Source organism: Pleurodeles waltl, chromosome 7, assembly GCF_031143425.1.
Source record: "Pleurodeles waltl isolate 20211129_DDA chromosome 7, aPleWal1.hap1.20221129, whole genome shotgun sequence".
Lineage (NCBI taxonomy): Eukaryota > Metazoa > Chordata > Amphibia > Caudata > Salamandridae > Pleurodeles > Pleurodeles waltl.
The window spans coordinates 715,781,476-715,803,583 of NC_090446.1; the positions used below are offsets into that span (position 1 = coordinate 715,781,476).

General features: G+C 43.2%; 1 protein-coding gene across 3 annotated transcripts in view; it reads left to right on the forward strand.

Moving 5' to 3' along the window:
- FNIP1 (folliculin interacting protein 1) overlaps nt 1–22,108 on the forward strand; it is a 275,317-nt gene that overhangs the window by 222,765 nt on the left and 30,444 nt on the right. For all 3 annotated transcript variants that reach the window (XM_069199195.1, XM_069199194.1, XM_069199196.1), the window contains 2 exons: nt 1,097–2,513; nt 11,271–11,439. In XM_069199195.1, coding sequence (XP_069055296.1) covers nt 1,097–2,513; nt 11,271–11,439 — 1,586 coding nt within the window. The remainder of the gene's footprint in view (nt 1–1,096; nt 2,514–11,270; nt 11,440–22,108) is intronic.

Here is a 22,108-nt window from a genome sequence, read left to right on the forward strand (position 1 = left end):
TGGTTCAGTCTACATCAGTCATTGGCTATTTTGCCCTGTGAATGATGCAATTTTCCAATCACTTGTGTACATCCGCCTGAAAATGACTGTTCTTTAGTGTCAAAGCGGCTTGGTCATTCCTTTAGTTTTTAATTTTCTCCTTTTATAATTCCCATTTAATTTTTTCTTTTTTTTACTTTTCCTCCTTTTTATTTTAATGTTCCTTAAGAGGATAGTACTGCTCTCCAGAATGTGCTATTGGGTTGCTTGCTTCCTGCTCATTTCATCTGCAGTGTGCAGCGTTGCCTGTGGCCACTTCCTCTAAACCAGGAAATCATTATGGAATGCTGCTGTCTATAGTGTGCAATTGTTTCACCGTTCCAAGATGGCCAATACGCTGGGTCTGAATGTGGTGGGCATATTCAAACTTTAAAGCAGCAATAGACTATTTACAATACCTTGCAAGTCAGACACCTGCTGCTATGCTTAATTTTGTTATTGCAAATGTGACCGCCGTATTTAAAAGGCAGCATGTTTTTTATTTTGCTTCTATTCTTGTATATGTTGTGAAGTTTGTATTTATTTTACTATTTTTGTTTTAGAGGGTGAATGGAAGGATGAGTCAATGTATTGATGAACTGATGCAGGAGTGCAAAAATGAGTTTCAGAGTGCATGTATGATCACTTTTTGAGTGTCTACACCAATCGGTGATACTTAGGGCACTTTAAGTAATAAATCAGACGAATTGGCATTGCCAATGTTTGTTACAGAATTTTTGTTTTTAAATATAAAATGCAGTAATTTTTTCAGTTATGTTTGCTTTTACAACGTTGACTTCTGCTGTGAGAAGCTAACTTCTACATTGCGTATCCTTTTATCATCATTTTTCTTTTGACCAGATCTTCGTGTTTAAGCAATTGAAGATTACCATAAGGTTTTGACAATTTTTGACCAAGGGCGGGTTAGAAAAAGTGTTTAATACACAGTTTCTGGCACCTGGTTTTAGGAGTACTAACTAGTTTGCAAGTTTTCTTTTTTTCTAACACTAATATCTAATATGAAATGAGTCTGAATAATGAAGCCAAAAATGTAACTAATGTGTTTTATTATTTACAGGAGACTTGTATGGCGCTATTGGATCTCCAGTCAGACTCGCAAGAACAGTTGTTATTGGCAAAAGACAGGATCTTGTCCAGCGACTTCTGTATTTTCTCACATACTTCATCAGATGCTCTGAGCTGCAAGAAACCCACTTGCTGGAAAATGGTGAAGACGAAGCCATTGTTATACCAGGGACCGTCATCACCACCACTCTGCAGAGAGGTGAAGTAGAGGAATCCGAATATGTTTTTATCACTATGCATAAAAACAAGGGTTGTTCCTTCTCAAGAAATGTAGAAGAATCAAGTACAATGGACAGTTACTGTGTTTGTTGCAATTGTCCACTGTCTGCTAAACAGGATAAAGGGAGTGGTTCCAGAGAAGAGGCAGAAACTATGCCAACTAATCCAAATGAACTGTTGAACACTCCTTTAAAGAAATCCCAGGACGTTGTGCCTTCTCTCGGTCTGGAAGATAATCTACAAATCAGGCTGCACAAAGATACTTCAAGCCCTTGCTTGGAGCCTAAGCTGGAGTGCATGATAAGTACAGGCTCAGCTCCAGTTATTAGTGCATCTGCTCTGGCAGACAAAGGCATCTTAGTAGAGACCGATTTAGAGGTGAAGCCAGTAACAGAGGAAAACAGATTGTTGCCAGACACTGGCCCAGTACTCGAAGTTTTGAGATCACCTGGGATTGCTGTGGAGAAGAAGCCTCCAGATAAGTCTTTGTCTGCAGCAGTACCATGCAGTTCCGCCCAGGCTCAGTCCAAGGTGATGTTCCTCATTGGAGACTCCATGTCACCAGACTCTGATACTGAGACCAGGAGTCAAGCCGTGGCAGAGCAAATCAATAAACACCATAACAAGCCAAAGAAAGAAATGGCTTCTGAGAAGGACCAAACCCAATCTTGTGGAACATCACGAGTGTTTCCAAAAGTTGCCATCACATGTCCAGATTGGAACCCTTTCAAAACTGACACCAGTTTATTTGATGAGTATTTTCCAGATGATGGTTCAATAGAAACTAGGACTATTGACGATATTGCACCACAAAATAATAAAGTGATTTTGGGTCACAGTTGTAGCTTGCAATTTCCTAAAAGATTGTGTACAAAGTTATGTAAAGCACCTAGCGATTTTTGTACTTTTAAGTGCTCCCGAATTAATCAAGACTTATGCAAAAACTGTTTTGCTGAGTGGGACCAAAAATCGGAAATATCTATTCATGTCCCCCATGGGGAAAAGGAGGGTTTTGGGAAGGATGTTGCTGCCAATCCTGAGTGGGATATTCCAAGGAATGAAAGCTCAGACAGCGCCCTCGGTGACAGCGAAAGTGAAGATGCAGGTCATGATGGCCAAAGATCAAGCAGCGGCTTTTATGGTGGTGGCAATGAAGAATGGACAGAGGAAGATGAAATTCCTTTTCCAGGGTAAGCTCTACCTCCTCACAATTTCACCTCTAAGAATAGATGCGTGTGGATAGGTAGCGGAGTACGCTGCCCTCAGCACTTTTGTTGTGATGAAGACATGCACTTCTCATCGGTGCCACACAGAATACAGCTGAATAACATTAAGATGTGTACTCATGTTTTCTTGATACAAAACTGTTTATATGAACCATTCTTTATAGCTTGTCAAGTGTGATTTAGAAAAAGTCAACAGGATGTTACTACACTGTTGAGTATATAGATTGTTATAAATAATTCTGACTTAACCATAAATCAGAGTTAGTTTATTATTCTATATAGAAAAAGTATTTGAAGAAAGAAAAGTTCTGGCTATTTTTGGTTATTTCCGGTCAGAATTGTGAAGCAACGACATGATCTTCTGTCTGCACACTGCTGGCAGAACCCACCTTTTGTGACTGAATTAACAGCTTATATAATGCATACTAGAGATTAAATGTATTCTAGTCGCTCATTCTGTTTGTTGGTAGCATGTGAGAGAAACTAGTGGCACTAGTGCGTGAGCAAGTGTTTTTCCTTCACGTCCCTAGGTCAAAGCTTTAAGCCAGCCAAGGAAATTCAGTGTGTTGGGACAGTAATATTCATGCCAATGATAAAAGGATTGACAGAGGGACGTGTTTAGGGAATAAAATACATGATTCCTATGTTTGTGCCGGGATAGGGTGGTTCAGGTCATAGTTTGATAGACTGGTACACTGGTGGTGTTGTACATTCCCCTGAAATGACAAACCAAGCTATACACTAGTTCTGTGGAGTGATTGCTGTAGTCTCATTTGGGCCCCAATACCCAGGTTAACTGACAGATTTAAACATCATCTGGCTTTGAGTGCAAGTCAAAACCTTGAGAGGTCAGGATTTTACTCCGATTGTCATTTGATGTATTGAAAAGATGCTGCTCTGGCAGGATATGGATTGCATTTTGATGTTAATATGTGAGTATCCATTGGTGGGCAATGAGGCGTTGCAGCACAGAGCAATCAAGTGGCCCCCTCATGTTTTTCTTTATCGTATTGAAGGCAGGATGTTTCTAACACTTGTGTACATAACCGTTCCGCTACACGAAGCAGTACAAAGCAGTAGGCTTATTGAAGTTTCACAGAGAAAAGATGTTTGATATTGGAAAATCCTGGAAGCGTCTACATCCATGCTCCTGATTTATTAAGTTAAAGCAGTGTTGAGGTGGTTGTTGTCGTGGCCATCTTATACTTAAGTAAGAGTGTAACGTTCACCCAGGTGGGGATGTGTCCCTTTATGCCTCTTCCACACACATTGCCTGCCATGGTACTGTCTTGGGTTTCCAAAAATGGGTGTTCTGACTGAACTCAAGGTGATCCCTAAGCCATTCAATCTACAATTTAAATCACTGTTCCCTCAACAGACTGCTTAGGTCAGATTTGTTGCTTGAAGACCACAGTCCATAACTCGCACAACAGCTGTGAAAACCACAACTCACACACCAAATTCAGTGCTCATGAGCTCAATATTGACATCAATAAGTAACAAACCTAAAAGCACAATACAACTAACTAGAAATATTTACACAAATCAATAAATAATACTGCTTTGATAGTTGGCTCTTTCAGTGCTAAAGGTAGGATTATAGGTATTCTCATTAGTAATATTATTTATGACATTTGTGATTGCTTCTGTCACATCAAGTGTGAGGTCATGAGCATTACATTTGATGTACAATTTATGGTTTGCATGACTTTTGCGAGAGTTATAGATTGCAGTCCTAATCATAATATGCAAATTTAGACTTTTTTTGTTGGTCTAATTTGCAACCATAACTGCACTTTTAACCATGTTTACATGTATAAATTATAAATATGTATGTAATTGTGTAGTGAAATATGCTATTTATCACAATGTTGCATGTGGGCAAGGGCCTTGAGTCACAAGAGGCGAAGGTTCAAGAAGGCGATGATGCCCCTCCCCTGCCTCAGCAATTGTAATAAAATAGAATATTATACTCTGCATATATGGTTTATGCCATGGTAATTGTTCATGTGTACTTGTTTGAACAAAAAATATTTTACCAAAAGCAAGATGCAAGCGATTACATTTCTGCTATATGGGTCAGTTGCATTGCAGAGACCTTGACTGTTAGATGAGGAGTTGTTGAGGCAGTAAAACGTGTTTTTCTAAGCTCTGTTTTGCTGTACTGTGGTAATAAACTTGAATTTGACCTGTGCACATTTGTAATTACGTGAGTGTACCTTTAGCACAGTGGCTTTAAACATAGTGTTATTGTGCCACATTTATTTTCACTTTCATGTCGGTCTGTCTCTCTCTCTCTCTCTCTCTCTCTCTCTCTCTCTCTCTCTCTCTCTCTCTCTCTCTCTCTCTCTCTCTCTCTCTCTCTCTCTCTCTCTCTCTCTCTCCCCTCCCTCTCTCTCTCTCTCTCTCTCTCTCTCTCTCTCTCTCTCTCTCTCTCTCTCTCTCCCTCCCTCCCTATCTCTCCAAAAGGAACACAGAAACCAAATTATGGTTCTGGATCCAACACAAAACTGCTGAAAATCACCAATTATGGTTCATGACGCACACACCTCATTTGCCGTAACTGAGGTCACATGCCACGTTGCCTAGACTGCAATTGAAAAATAGGTGTGGCGGGTGACATCGGTTATGGCTTGCACTGGGTGTGCTGTGAACCATAACATAACTGGTTAGTTTAAGTAGTTTATGCATTTGAGGCAGAATAATAACTCGTTTCTAGCTGTTTTTTGTGTGAATTTCTAGGGTCTTTATGGCACGCTTTATGCACAACCGCTGCTGTGCATGGTCTTTAGCAGTGAATCGCAGGGCTTTCCCACAAAGCCTGGCTTGCAATCATACCCCGCGCCTAACCCGCTGTTGATGGCCAACCTTGTCTTTGGCAAACAGTATGGTGCAGGGTCCTCGCTCTGCCTACCCTCCATTCCGGCTTTCAGTGACTTTTTTAAATCGTTTTTTTGGTGAAACTTGCAAATTCACAGACGTTTGCTAGTTCTTGAAAATAACACCTATTTATGTCAAAACAGTGGGCATATGCTCATGAATTTTTGCAAGTTCACACGTTTACTGAACACCAATTCTGTTATTCTCATTTTCTTGTTAATTTTTTTATTTACGCCTCTATATGGCATGACTTCCCAATGAAAATTAATGTGACCCAATAACACGTTATTTACAGCAAGTAAACTAATAAATATACATTCACGAGCATATCTGGTACTACACTGTAAATATCCAATTCCAGTTCATTACCACAGGACAGCATAAATAACGTGAGAAAACACTGCCTATTGTCTCTCATAATGCATTTTCTAATCATTTGTCAGAACAACACAACTCTACTGGTAATCATTAGGCCTGTTCACAGTGATTTTCTCTCAATGCATGGATTTAACCCACCTTATTGTGGTTAATTAAGTGTATGTATAAGCTAATGCACAGACAAACCAGTATGCAAGTATTTCTATACATATTATATTAATCTATTAGACATATACAGTATACTCAAATGTATTTAAATTACTTAACCAAAATATAATTGGTTAAGTGCATGCTTTGAGAGAATCACTCCAAATTGACCCCCTGCACTCTGAATAGGCCACATGCTTAATAGCAGAGATGCTGTATAGAGTATAAGTGAGAGTGTACATGTTATCTTCACCATTACCCCTGCATTTATTGTAATCTACGTGGCAAGATGATGCACCACTAAAATCCATTTTGGTCCTTTTTTTTTCAATCCAGGTTCACCTGTAGTAAAGACAGAAATTTCATTTAAAAATTGTGTTTGCGTATTTCTTTAAAAGAAATTATACAAAGTCAAAGCGAATCCTGCAAACCGGTTCCTCTTCCTTAGACTATAAACTACTGAATCCAGAGTGATAATTGAAAAAACATTACTTTGTGTTGCATCACTTAGTGTGAGCCCACTCAAATGAAATTTCACCCCTCGCTGCTAGAAAAACAATAAAAAAAAATACAAAAGCCTTATGAGGATCCCAAATTGAGGCTATCCAACAGAACCTTTTCAAGAAGTTATTATGATCTTAAGCTACAGATGTCCAAGTACATTGCCTGTTAGATGGATGGCCTACAGAGTAGATAAACTACATTCATCTAGCTAGAAAGTGCAAACAAAAAAGAGCTAGGCGGTTTGGAGGAATTGAAGAGTGGAAATGAATGTCCCAAGACGACTGAATGCTGAAACATCAAAGCCCTCATTATGACTTTCCCACCAAAGCGTTGACTGCATATGCGGGCGTCCTTCTGCAGTACCTCTTACGAATTTCCTGCTGGGCCTGCGGGCGGAAGCAGCTTTTCTGCCCGCCAGCCCAGGGGGAAACACACCACAACATTGACACCAGCTCGTAATAGAGCCGTCGGCAATGTTGCGGTGCATCTGGTGTGACAGCACCTGCTGCGCTTTTCACTGCCCGTAATTCATGGGGGCCCGTGCAAGGGCAGGGCAGGGGCCCCTTGTGCCCCCTTTCCGCCAGCCTTTGCATGGCGGTGGGACTGCCATGCAAAGGCTGGCAGAAACGCAGGTCATAATCCGGAGGGCAGCGCAGCTTGGCGCTGTTGTTGGCGGATTGAGACCGCCGGCACCACAAGGCTGTCGTCAGCCTGGTGGTGCCGGCAGTCAAACCGTGGCAGCTCCGCCACAGTTATAATTTGGCGGATGGACCACCAGACTCGTAATGAGGCCCCAAGTATTAATGACTTTTAAAAGTCAGTCTCAAAAAACTAACCAAAGCGTGCAGCACCTTGACATCTTCATTTTTTCAAGAATTTTCTTTTTGAGCACGTTTTTTCCTATGTGTATGTTGTGTGTAGTATAAATGTGGTTTATTTTATTGCATTATAACCATTGCTGCTGGTTATACAGTCTACAGGCTATTTACCAACATATAGGTATAAGGTAGGTCTTTAACTACAGCTATACCCCTAGCCAGGAGAGCTACAATGCTATTAAAACGTTCCACCCACACAGAACAGACTGTTCTAAATTAAACATGAAGAAACTGAAAGATCAGTTCTGCTGTGTGAAGCATAACATTATTGGCCCCAGGCCTCTACTGTTTTCAGTGGAGTTCTTAACATTCTAATATTCAAATTAACAGTGGGCAGTAACAGTTATTAATTACTGTCCCTGCAATAATGGACTGAAGCCACTGGTGCAGGCACACATCAAGAGCGGTTAATTAACAGCTATTATTGCTCTGTAGATAATGTCAATAAGGCTATTAACACCTTTCTGCCTCTTATTTTTTATTTTAATTTCATTTATTTATAAAGCTCAATCGTCCCAATAGAGACATCCCAGCACTGCACCGAACACATAAAAGCTCTGCTAACTCAATGCCACTTGTTGGGGAAAAGCCAGGACTTCAAGCGCCTATGAAACTCAAGGAGGCGCTCTGTAAGGCAAATTTCTAAAGGTAGGGAATTCCAGTGAAGTACTGCTAGGTGACTAAATGAGCAGCCTCCCAATGTGGCATTCTTGATACATGTACTGCAAATCAAGGCTTGACAAGAAGAGCACAAGGTTCTACTGGGTTTATAGAAAGCCACTTTGCCACGCAATACTACTGGGCCTAACTCATGGAGTGACTTGCGGATATAAAGAAGTCATTGAAACCTGGCTCGTTCAGCACTGGAAACCAGTGGAGCCGATTAAGGCAGGCAGAGGCTGAGCTTCTTTTGGGGCTATTACAGATCAGTCTGGCTGCCTAAATCTGTAGGAGTTGCAGATGACTAAACAAGTAGTCCGCCATCCCTAGGGCATTGCCATAGTCTAGTATGCTCAAAATGAGAGCCTTGCTAATGGTCCTGTGCTAGGCAGTGGGGATCCTTCAAAATGGTTTTCTCAACATGAGTAGAGTTGCAGAACATCCCCCAATCACCAAACTGATCTTGCATCAAAAGAGTCATCTAGCACAAATCTCAGACTCTTGGCAATTCTTGTTGATATCTGAGCTACGCCAAGATGGGGGGGCCACCAGGGTCTTTCCACACTTAATCAGCCCCTCCAAGCAGCTTGCCATGTCAGAAAGGCAGCTCAAAAGATTTATGAGTGCCTGGCTGACTCATCAATGGAAATAATAAGCTTGGTGTCATAGGTGTAAGAAAATGTCTCCGGCGTAACAAAATGTCTGGATGCCACTGGACTTAACAATACTTGCCAAACCAGCGACGTAGATATTAAACAATGACGGGCTGAGAGAAGGCCCTTGAGGAACCCCGCAGTTAGACAGAGGGGGAGTAGATTTAAACAAGGCCAGGAATGAAATCTGTTGGACAATAAAAGCTCCAAACCACTGTAGAGTGGTAGAGTGCTGTCCTACTTTATGTAACCTTTAACAAATTGGGAGTGCAAATCCATGTCAAAGGCAGCGGCCAGATCTAATAAGATCAGGGCAACCACCTTATCTTGGTCTTGATCTAATTCTGTCCACTGACACCAACAAGGTGTATTCTGTACAGTTAATGGCTGTAAAACCAGTTTGGTGTGAGAGTGGAATGTTGACTAATCTTTCTAATACTTTAGCCATGTACGGCAAGAGTGAAATGGGGTGGTAGTTGGAAAGTACAGCAGCTTCCGCTCTGACCTTTTTAATAGCTGCAGCACAAAGGCATATTTCCAGCATGATGGATAGTCTGCAGTTTTCAAGGAGGACTTGAACAACCAGGTGATATTGAGGCACTTGGAACTGAGGCTAACCTTGAAAAGATGAAATGTGGGCATAGATCCAATGGTGAGCCCAATTTTACCTCTTTAATGTTTTTTTTCCCACCATTTCTGGTGTAAGTTCCTGAAACTCACCCCAATGGATGGACATTGTGGCTTGCAGGTAAGCCTTTGAAAAAAAAAAAAAGACTCTTCCAAGGTGGATTGAGTCTCGAATGTAGAGTAGATCTTATCGATCTTATCATAAAAAAAAAACAATCTGCCAGTTCTTCACAGTGCTGTTATGAAGCTGAAATATTTTGGCTTAAGGCTGCGTGGTGTGATAATTCTTGGACTATTTTAAATAATTCGCTGTTCTCTTCTAATCTCCCCACAAAATGTTCTTTTTTTTAGCTTGTCTGAGCTTTTTTAGGTGCAATTTTAATGCAGCAAAGCCATATGATCAGCAGGGAGTTTGGAGAGCCGCCAACAGCGCTCCAAAGATTTACTCTCCCTCTTTGCAGTTCTAAGATTATTGGTGTACCATTTCTCAGACAGAGAGGATCTCAGCTGCCTCCTCAATTTCTGGTGATCGCATTTGTCTACTGCCTCAACTATTGCCATCTCTAAGGCCTTGTGATTCGAATCAACCACCAGGTTCTCATTTAATGAATGTGCACAGAAATATTTGACAAATGACTCAAGATTAAGGGGGTTATTCTAACTTTGGAGGAGTGTTAATCTGTCCCAAAAGTGACGGTAAAGTGACGGATATATCACAAGCCGTATTACGAGTTCCATAGGATATAATGGACTTGTAATACGGCTGGTGGTAAATCCGTCACTTTTCCGTCACTTTTGGGACGGATTAACACCTCCTCCAAAGTTAGAATAACCCCCTAACTCTGCTCCTCATAACTGGAGAGGTAACGTGATTGACAGAGGGCTTATTTCGAGCTAAGAGCCTGAATTGAATGAAAAAGTGGTCAGATCATAAAATAATCATCGGGAACGGCCCTGCTGATAGTTTAGCGGTAAACTGGGAATCATAGCCCGAAGGGTCATAAAGAATCGCTGTCCCCAAGATCGGCCACATCGTTCCCCGCTGCCCAACTTACCGAGTGAAGCAGGAACAGGAGATCGTTCTCACCAGAAACATAAATATCATCAAAATGATTGCTTCTCCTGCTATGCTGCTTCAGCTTTCCTACTCCAAAGCACCTATTCCAGAAATGGCTGTATGGGCTCTTCCCCTTGCTATTGGGTGGTAAAGCGAACAGTTTTTCATTTTTATGTCTTTCCTACCAAGCAGTGCAACCTGTCTCTTGGCGAAAAGACCTATTGTCAGCTTACTGTGAGCTTAGACCCCATCTACTGCTTAACATTGGTTAGCTTTTCTGGCACTTTCATTTACTTGCTTTTCATTTGTTAGCTTGTGTTGGCTTTCCTTCCTCATAATGTGTCCCTCCGTTGAGCATGGACACACATACTTGTGTTCTTATAATGCTTGCATTTCAAGCACAACCTTTTTCTTTTGGGTTAAGCATTCTCTCTCTTGCATGTTGCTTCCCCAACCCCCACTCTGTGTTGCCTCCTGATTTCAAAACCCTCTAGATTGCCCCCTGACACTGCCCTCCTTGTTGCTTCCTGACATCTGTGCCCGCCATGTTCCTTCCCACCCACCTGCAGCCTCCGAGTTGCTTCCTCCACCGGTTCCCTGTTTTGCTTCCCCATACTCGGCTCTTTGGTGATGCTTCGATCACCAGCGCTCTGTGTGTTGCTCCCCCACTCATGCTTCAAAAATAATAAAAACACACACTTATTTAGCGGATCAACTGCATTAAAAAAAAAAAGCTTGTCACAGTGTTTTTTTTGTTTGTTGTTTTTGCTTTAGCCAAAGTGACTATCATCTATGATCGTGATGGCTAAAAACCACTGGCAAAGCCAAGGGGTCCAAATAGCGAGACCTTTTGGCTTTGCCAACGCTTGTTATTTTCACTTAGGTGTTATAATGTGTATTAAAATGTTTACAAGTGTCATACATATGTGTCCTGCAGGTCAAAGTTAATTGATATGAACTCCGTCATGCCCAGCATTGCAAATTTTGGAAGATCACTGCTAGCTGGTTACTGCGCATCCTACGTTCCCGATTTTGTTCTGCAAGGAATAGGAAATGATGAAAAAATAAAACAGCGTTTGATGTCCGACTTGTCACATGCTGTGCAGGTATGTAATACTGTGTGCTACTCAATATGTTGTAATATGCTTACAGAAAGGCGTGGTTGCTCACACTGTTATTTTCACGGATTTATCAGTAGGTGAGATTACTCAACAGTAGTAAGAACAGAAACCTGTTCTAAAATAAGCATTGGCAAAACCAGTATCGTCGGGCTTACAAATTTCAGCCCTGAATAAAACACTTAAAAAAGCCTGCTACAAAATATAAATAGAACAAAAAAAATATTTATTTTGTACAGTGATTCTATGAGGTACTACTTGGTGATGATTCAGCCTATTATGCTCTGTTAGAATAGTTGCTCATGCAGTGCAACCCCACCAAACAAGCCGAAATGATACAGCGAACAGATAGTAGCTTTAGGTTAAATAGAATTACTGCTCTAGGTGGAGCCAAAGCCCATTGTGTGTATGTTTTAAGGCACTGGTAACAGTAGGTCTGCAGACCGCTTGTGTGAAACTTAACCCCTTCTGTGCCGCGGACGTAATGGTTACGTCCCGCGGCACAGTGCTCATGTGCCGAGGGCACTGAGCACAGAGGGAGCGCTAGCGCTCCCTCGGTGGGCATTCCCCCCCCCCCCTTCCGATCATGTGATGGGGCCCTGAGAGGCTTCAATAGAAGGAAAGGAATTTCCTTCCCTTTGAAGTCTCTCAGAGCATTCTAAAGCCGGATTGTAAAGCGATCCGGCTTTTGAAATGCCCACTAGACACCAGTGATTTCTTTATGTATGCAAACTGGCATGAGGGGAGCGACCCCTTGGGCAAGGGTCGCTCCCCAGGGGGGGCAGGTCGGCCTATTGTTAGGCAAATGACTCAAGATTAACTCTGCTCCTCATAACTGGAGAGGTAACGTGATTGACAGAGGGCTTATTTTGAGCTAAGAGCCTGAATTGAATGAAAAAGTGGTCAGACCATAAGGTAATCATAGGGAGGTGCCAAGGATCATTATTTTTGTTTGGCTTTTTTTTTGTATGTTTTTTTAGTTGGGGAGCGAACTCTTAGGCAAGGGTCGCTCCCTAGGGGGCAAATTATATTTAGGCCTATTTTTATGAGGCCAGTCTGCCCCCAAGGGGGGCAGAAACTACTAGACACCAGGGAGTTTTTTTTTTACGCCAAATTCACGGAAAGGGATCGCTCCCAGGGTGGGGGGGAATTTTAGGCCATTGTTATTTGGCTGATCTGCCCCCGGGGAAGGGGCAGAAACCTCTAGGCGCCAGGGCAAAAAAAAAGTGTGTGTTTTTTTTTTTTGTTTTGTTTTTTTGAGAGATGGGGAGCGACCCCTTAGGCAAGGGTCGCTCCCCTGGGGGGCACATTGTATTTAGACTATTTCTGCCCCCCTTGGGGGCAGATCGGACAATTTTTATTAGCCCAATCTGCCCACAAGGGGGGGCAGATACCACTAGGCACCAGGGATCTTTTTTTTGCGCCAATTTCACGCAAGGGGAGCGACCCCTTAGGTAAGGGTCGCTCCATGGGTGGGGGGGGGGCAAATTTATTTTAGTTTTCTGCCCCCCCCCCATGGGGGCAGATTGGCCTATTGTTATTAGGCCGATCTGCCCTCAGGTGTGGCAGAAACCTCTAGGCGCCAGGGATAAAAAAAAATGTTTTTTATTTTTGGTTTTTAAGAGGTGGGGAGCGACCCCTTAGTCAAGGGTCTCTCCCCTGGGGGGCAAATTGTATTTAGACCATTTCTGCCCCCCTTGGGGGCAGATCGGCCGATTTTTGTTCGGCCAATCTGCCCCCAAGGGGGGCAGAAACCACTTAAGCACCAGGGATTGGTGTGTGTATGCGTGTGTTTTCTTTACTGGGGCAGCCCCTTGGGTAAGGGTCACTCCCCATGAGAGCATATTACTGTTGGCCATATCTGCCCCCAAGGGGGGGCAGAAAGCCCACCAGAGGCCAGGGAAGTTTTTTTTTTCAAAAATAAGAGGGTGGGGGTATGGCCATACCCCCACCCCAAATAAATGAGGCCAAAGTTGTTCTGCCCACCAGTGGGCAGATGGGGAAATTACCCCTGATCCACACCGGGGGGGGGCAGAAAGTCTACTAGATGTTAGGGAATTGTTTTTAAAAACAAATAATATTGGGGTGGTGGCTACCAACCAGTATGGGCCTGGTTACGCCCACACCCCAACTGAAGGGGGGTAACAGTCTTTCAGCACTCCCCGCACTCTAAAACATCTTATCCCACAGCAAGCAAGAAGACATTTGATTATTTTGGGTTTTAGTTTTACATTTGGGCCGTGAGAGCTTGGCTAACTCTCAAAATCGTCCCACTTGGAATGGTGAGGGCTGCACTTTATGGACTTTGGGACGCTGCCATGTAGAAAAATCCACAAGACCTAGACACATCTGAAAACTAAACATCTGGGTGATTCCAGGTGGTGTGTTTCACATGCACCCGCACCATTTTTGTACCCACAATCCCCTGCAAACCTCCAACTTTGCTGGAAATCACAAATTTTTCTCATGTTTTTGTGCTGGAACCTTCCGGAATCTGCAGGAATCCACAAACTTCCTACCACCTAGCATTGTCTCATCTATACTGATAAAAATTCTGCTGCACTTGTCAGCCTAAAAATTTTTTTTTGTTGCAAACTGCCCTTTTGGACCCCCTTTGGTTCCCCCTCAATATTGACACGTTTTTGGCTCTTCCCTTTTACAAGCACTTGGCCCACCTACGCAAATGAGGTATAATTTTTACTGGGAGACTGAGGGGAACATTGGGTGGTATGAAATTTGTCCCAGTGCGGTGATCCCACACAGAAATGTGGGGAAAATTTAATTTTTTACCTAAATTTGAGGTTTGCTGAGGATTCTTTGTAAGAAAACATTGGGGGAATCCAAGCAAGTCACACCTCACTGTGCTCCCTCAGGTGTCTAGTTTTCAGAAGTGTCTTGGTTTGGTAGGTTTCCCTAGAAGGCTGCTGAGCCCAGGACCAAAAATGCAGGTGCCTGCCCCCCCCCCCCCCCACAAAAACAGGTAGTTTTTGATAATTTTGCTATGTGCAGATAGTGTTTTGGGGCATTTCCTTTCGCGGGCAGTAGGCCCACCCACAAAAGTGAGGTACCATTTTTATCGGGAGACTTGGGGGAGCGCTGGGTGGTAGGAAATTTGTGGCGCCTCTCTGATTGCAGAACTTTCTGTCACCGAAATTAGAGGAAAAGGTGTTTTTTGGCCAAATTTTGAGGTTTGCAAAGGATTCTGGGTAACAGAACCTGGTCAGAGCCCTACAAGTCACCCCATCTTGGATTCCCCTAGGTGTCTAGTTTTCAAAACTGCGCAGGTTTGCTAGGTTTCCTTAGGTGCCGGCTGAGCTAGAGGCCAAAATCCACAGCTAGGCACTTTGCAAAAAGCTCTGTTTTCTTTGTGAAAATGTGATGTGTCCATGTTGTGTTTTGGGACAGTTCCTGTCGCGGGCGCTAGGCCTACCCAGGCAAGTGAGGTACCATTTTTATCGGCAGACATGGGGGAACACAGAATAGCAAAACAAGTGTTATTGCCCCTTATCTTTCTCTACATTTTTTCCTTCAAATGTAAGACAGTGTGTAAAAAAGACTTCTATTTGAGAAATGCCCTGTAATTCACATGCTAGTATGTGCACCCCGGAATTTAGAGAGGTGCAAATAACCACTGCTTCTCAACACCTTAACTTGTGTCCATTTTGGAAATACAAAGGTTTTCTTGATACCTATTTTTCATTTTTTATATTTCAGCAAATTAATTGCTGTATACCCGGTATAGAATGAAAACCCATTGCAAGGTGCAACTCATTTATTGGCTCTGGGTACCTAGGGTTCTTGATGAACCTACAAGCCCTATATATCCCCGCAACCAGAGGAGTCCAGCTGATGTAACGGTATAGTGCTTTAAAAAATCTGACATTGCAGGAAAAAGTTAGAGTAAAACGTGGAGAAAAATGGGTTTGTTTTCACCTCAATTTCAATATTCTTTTGTTTCAGCAGTTATTTTCAATAGGAAACACTTGTAGGATCTACACAAATGACCCCTTGCTGAATTCAGAATTTTGTCTATATTTTCAGAAATGTTTAGCTTTCTGGGATCCAGCACTGGTTTCTCACCCATTTCTGTCACTAACTGGAAGGAGGCTGAAAGCACAAAAAATAGTAAAAATGGGGTATGTCCCAGTAAAATGTCAAAATTGTGTTGAAAAATTGGGTTTTCTAATTCAAGTCTGCCTGTTCCTGAAAGCTGGCAAGATGGTGATTTTTACCACTGCAAACCCTTTGTTGATGCCATTTTCAGGGGGAAAACCACAGGCCTTCTTCTGCAGCCCTTTTTTCCCATTTTTTTTTTTTTTTTTAAAGCGAAGTTTTTGCTGTTTTTTGGCTAATTTCTTGGACTCCTTCAGGGGAACCCACAAAGTCTGGGTACCTCTAGAATCCCTAGGATGTTGGAAAAAAGGATGCAAATTTGGCGTGGGTAGCTTATGTGAACAAAAGGTTATGAAGGCCTAAGTGCGAACTGCCCCAAATAGCCCCAAAAAAAGCTCGGCACAGGAGGGGAAAAGGCCTGGCAGCGAAGGGGTTAATGTGAGCTGTGTTGGTGATGGCTGCCCTGCCGGCGGCAGATTAGTGGACTTTTGAAAGAAGAAGGTATTGGTGCTCCCAGGTACCTTCAGCTATCACTTGCAGCCAAACTTGGATGACCCACTGGGTAGTGTCGCTTATAAACTCTGGAAGAGTCGAGGCTACAGATTAACCCACTCGAACTTGAATAGATGAATCTAGTGCTGACAACTCAAGGTTCTGGGTTGAATAATATAAATTATATCTGTCAAGGACGTGTGCATAGGCTTTTTGTTTTACATAGAGGCCATAATAGTGTGTTTAGTCGCAAGGACAGTCAATGTAGATTTGACTGTCACGCATCATTGAAACATATCCTCCAGACAAAATTCTGAACGTAAACTAAACACTTCAGAACCAGAGTTGGGCCAGCCAGTTCTGACACACATATTTACCGCTTTACGACAAGCCAGAAATGAGTCATGTTTCACATAGAACAGGCTATGTAGCCATAGTCTACATACATAACCACCTCTATAGGACACAATTTACTGAGGGCAAACTTGACAGTCTTGTGAATGTCTTCTAGTGTCAGTTATGTATAAGGTGATTGACAAGCCGAAATATCACAGTTTAACAATAAGATAGTGTCATAAGTACTTGCTTAACAGATGACCTCTTGCTTTATATTGAAATTTACAAAACTGTTATTTGTTGATTTTGGAAATGCCCACTCGGAAAACCAGAGGCATCTCATTAGAATAAACATCATAAGGATTCAAAGAAACTTCTGCATTCGTAGGAAGTGCTAATCTCGTGGAAATATGTAGTATTATTTTATGTACTTCACTGCACACGTTCTCTGTGCACAAGGTATTGTGGCCAAGACAAATGGCAGCTTTAGCAGAACACTATTGAATAACCTTTTCATACCTTTACAGTGTTTCTTTAGTGCATTTTTGAGCGATTGTAATTAGTTTCCTCCTGTTAATATGGAATGGCAACACGCTTGAAATGGTGTCATCATAACATAGCCACAGACGAATACAATTTCTGTTTTAAAGTCCACCGTTTTATATTCTGTGTTGTCATTTTCATAAATTTTGATGGTACTTCATTGTTGAGTGAGAAGCAAGTTGGAGGAGCTCATTTCTCTTGAGGTAAATTGGAAGTTATTGTTTACAGTGGGAGACATTTCCTTCCTGGATTCCAATTTACCCTTTTTAGGGTCGAGCGCGCAAACTCTCTGGCCCCTGTTGTAATCTCTGTGGGCATTTAACCACGCCCATCTGTTTAGTTGGTTCTTGGGCTTGCCTTTTAAAATTTGCTTTATTTCATTAGTGAAAGGCATGCATACGTCATGCCTTTTCTGGTATTTAGTCCTCCCGAGAGCACCGGTAAACTACTGTAAACATACGAGGCTCAGTGTTTTCCACATGGCTCCTGAACCACTTTTTATTTTTATTTTCTGCGCAGCACGATCTCGCTGGGCAGTAGTCGAGCGCTTTGCATGACATTGCCCCGGTTACATGGATAATTGCACTTTTGCCTGTATGTTTGACTGCGAGCGAACTTCTGTTTCCTTTTATGTCTCTCCTTCTCGTTCATGGCGGCCGTTGGCTCACTCATGTGAAACTGTTTTACTTTTCATTTTTAATTTATTTGACAAAGGTCCGGTTAGGATTTTACAACGCTGATAGCTCTAACTCGAGCAAATATGAGACCCATTGCATTGCAAATGCTTGTTTAATAAAGTTTGTCCATAGTTTGGCAACATGCCTCTGGAGGCGGTGTTGAGAAGGGCTGCATTTAAAAAAAACACTTGCCTTATCCTCGCAACAATGGGGTTTCCTTTCACATTTGAAGATTTATAAATACCACTTTGCTAATCAAGTTGGTACCATCATTGTTGAGGTGCACAACGGAGACAACTTGGGTGCAATACATTTATTTCAAATTGGTAATTCCTCAGCCTGCTATTCTGCGTTCCATTTTCATAAATTTGATATATATATACATATATATATATGTTCGATGGCATATGTTGCTGCAGATACACATGTTTGGCACAGTCCGCTGCCTGGTGTTGGGCTCGGAGTATTACAAGTTGTTTTTCTTCGAAGAAGTCTTTTTGGTCACGGGACCGAAGGACTCCTCCCTCCTCGGCTCCATTGCGCATGGGCGTCGACTCCATCTTAGATTGTTTTTTTCCGCTGTCGGGTTCGGACGTATTCCTTTTCGCTCCGTGTTTCGGTTCGGAAAGTTAGTCAGAATCTCGGAAGAAAGCGTCGGTATTGTTCCGTTCGGTATCAGGATAGTTAGGTACATCGACACCGATCATCGGAAGACTTTGGGGTAGTTTCGATCCCCCATCGGGGCCTGGTCGGCCCGACCGCGTGCGACATCGAAGCCGATGGAACGGACCCCGTTTCGTTTCTGCCCAAAATGTCACAGTAAGTATCCTTATACAGATCAGCACTTGGTCTGTAACTTGTGCTTGTCCCCCGAGCACAAGGAGGATACCTGTGAAGCCTGTCGAGCCTTCCGGTCCAGAAAAACACTCCGGGACCGAAGAGCCAGGCGTCAACAAATGGCGTCCACGTCGACAAAACAACGTTTCGACGAGGAAGAGGAAACATTCTCGGTTCCGGAATCAGAATCCGGAGACTCCGACGTCGAACAGCAGCAACAAACTGTGAGTAAGACGTCGAAAAGTAAATCCATCGACAAACCGAAAGCCCAGGGGACGCCACTGCCAACAGGCCATGGCTCGACCCATAAAACAGGCGACCCGTCGAAGGCGCCGAAAAAGGGCACGCCCATAGCGAAGACACCCGACTCCGGTCGAGGGACCGCCATGGAGCAACCTCGGAGCCGAGAAAGCGGCTCCGAGAGACAAAAACAAGATACCGGCACCGAAAAACATCGGCACCGAGAATCCATGCCGAAAGGAACAAAAATTCTGTCGGTGCCGAAACCGAAAAAAGATTCTCTCTCGGCGCCGAAAAATACCACACCTTCATCCTACTCAGAGGAACAAGGAATAAGTGGCCAAATGCACAGATTTGGACAAGAGCTCCAAAGTGTAGAATCGGACTACACACAAAAGAGACTGTACATCCAGCACGACACAGGGAAGATATCAACCCTTCCCCCAATCATGAGGAAAAGAAGGATCGGACTTCCAAAGGATGACGCACAACCACAAGCCAAAGTGGTTAAAAAAGTCACGCCTCCGCCCTCTCCACCACAGGCATCGCCGGCACAAACACCGCCACAAATGCACTCACCAGCGCAAACTACCATAAGTCATGACGATCAGGATCAAGACGCTTGGGACCTGTATGACACCCCAGTGCCGGACAATGATCCCGAGTCATACCCCACAAAGCCGTCACCGCCAGAGGACAGTACCTCATACTCGCAACTGGTGGCTAGGGCAGCAGAATTCCACAATGTCCAACTGCATTCCGATCCTATAGAGGATGATTTTTTATTTAACACCCTCTCGGCTACACACAGCCAATATCAATGTCTCCCAATGCTACCAGGGATGTTACGGCACGCAAAACAAATTTTTGAAGAGCCCGTAAAATCAAGAGCCATCACCCCAAGGGTGGATAAGAAATACAAACCACCACCCACAGACCCAGTGTTTATTACTTCGCAGTTACCACCTGACTCCGTGGTAGTAGGGGCAGCTCGCAAGAGAGCAAATTCACATACATCTGGCGACGCCCCACCTCCGGACAAAGAAAGCCGAAAATTTGATGCGGCAGGGAAAAGAGTAGCATCACAGGCAGCCAACCAGTGGCGCATCGCAAATTCACAAGCGCTGCTGGCCAGATATGACCGCGCACACTGGGACGAGATGCAACTTCTCGTAGACCATCTTCCCCAGGAATACCAAAAAATGGCGCAGCAAATAGTGGAAGAGGGACAAACGATCTCAAACAATCAAATCCGCTCTTCACTAGACGCAGCCGATACTGCAGCAAGAACAGTCAACACTGCTGTCACCATAAGGAGACACGCTTGGCTACGCACTTCAGGCTTCAAACCTGAAATCCAGCAGGCTGTCCTTAATATGCCCTTCAACGAGAAACAACTTTTTGGCTCTGAAGTGGATACAGCCATTGAAAAACTTAAAAAGGACACAGACACGGCCAAGGCCATGGGCGCACTCTACTCCCCGCAGAGCAGAGGCTCTTTCAGAAAAACTCCATTTAGAGGGGGGTTTCGTGGCCAACCCACAGACACCACCAGCCAACAAACAAGAACCACACCATATCAGGGTTCCTTCCAAAGGGGAGGTTTCAGGGGATATCGGGGGGGTCAATTCCCAAGGAGTAGGGGAAGATTCCAGACTCCAAAAACACCTCCACCTAAACAGTGACTTTCAAGTCACGCAACCCCTTCACTCAACACCAGTGGGGGGAAGACTAAGCCAATTCTACCAATCTTGGCAACAGATTACAACAGACAATTGGGTATTAGCAATAATCCAACATGGCTATTGCATAGAATTCCACAACTTCCCACCAAACATCCCCCCCAAAACACGCAAAATGTCACCACAACATTTAGAACTTTTAGGACTAGAAGTTCAAGCACTACTGCAAAAGGATGCAATAGAGTTAGTACCAGTACAACAAAAAAACACAGGAGTTTACTCCCTGTACTTTCTAATTCCCAAAAAAGACAAATCATTAAGACCAATATTAGATCTCAGGACACTAAATACCTACATCATATCGGACCATTTTCACATGGTCACACTACAAGACATCATTCCACTGCTCAAACAGCAAGATTACATGACCACATTAGACCTAAAGGATGCGTACTTTCATATACCAATACACCCTTCTCACAGAAAGTACCTACGGTTCGTATTCAAAGGAATACATTACCAATTCAAGGTGTTGCCATTCGGAATAACAACTGCACCAAGAGTGTTCACAAAATGTCTAGCAGTAGTAGCAGCACACATCAGGAGACAACAGATACATGTGTTCCCTTACCTAGACGATTGGCTAATCAAGACCAACACAGTAAAAAAATGCGCAAACGACACCACATTTGTCATACAAACCCTTCACAAACTGGGGTTTTCCATCAACTATACAAAATCACACCTAGAACCGTGTCAAACACAACAATATCTAGGAGCAACCATCAACACATCAAAAGGAATTGCCACTCCAAGTCCACAAAGAGTGCAGGCATTCCACAAGGTAATAAGTGCTATGTTTCCAAACCAAAAGATACAAGCAAAACATGTGCTAAAACTTCTAGGCATGATGTCATCATGCATAGCCATTGTCCCAAACGCAAGACTACACATGCGACCCTTACAACAGTGTCTAGCATCACAATGGTCAACTTCAAAATCTGGTGTTGGTAGACCGCCAAACATACCTCTCGCTTCTATGGTGGAACAGCAAAAATTTAAACAAAGGGCGGACATTTCAAGACCCAGTGCCTCAATACGTTATAACAACAGATGCTTCCATGACAGGGTGGGGAGCACACCTCAATCACCACAGCATTCAAGGACAATGGGATATACACGAAACAAAATTTCATATCAATTACCTAGAACTGTTAGCAGTATTTCTAGCGTTAAAAGCCTTCCAACCCATAATAACACACAAATACATTCTTGTCAAAACAGACAACATGACAACAATGTATTATTTAAACAAACAAGGAGGAACACACTCAACACAATTGTGCCTCCTAACACAAAAAATTTGGCAGTGGGCGATTCACAACAACATTCGCCTAATAGCACAATTTATCCCAGGAATACAAAACCAACTAGCAGACAACCTTTCGCGAGACCACCACCAAGTCCACGAATGGGAAATTCACCCCCAAGTTCTGAACAAGTACTTTCAAATTTGGGGAACACCCCAGATAGATTTGTTCGCAACAAAAGAAAACTCAAAATGCCATCCAGGTACCCACACCGCGAATCACAAGGCAATGCTCTATGGATGAGTTGGTCAGGGATATTTGCGTACGCTTTTCCCCCTCTCCCTCTCCTTCCATATCTAGTAAACAAGTTGAGTCAAAACCAACTCAAACTCATACTAATAGCACCCACATGGGCAAGACAACCTTG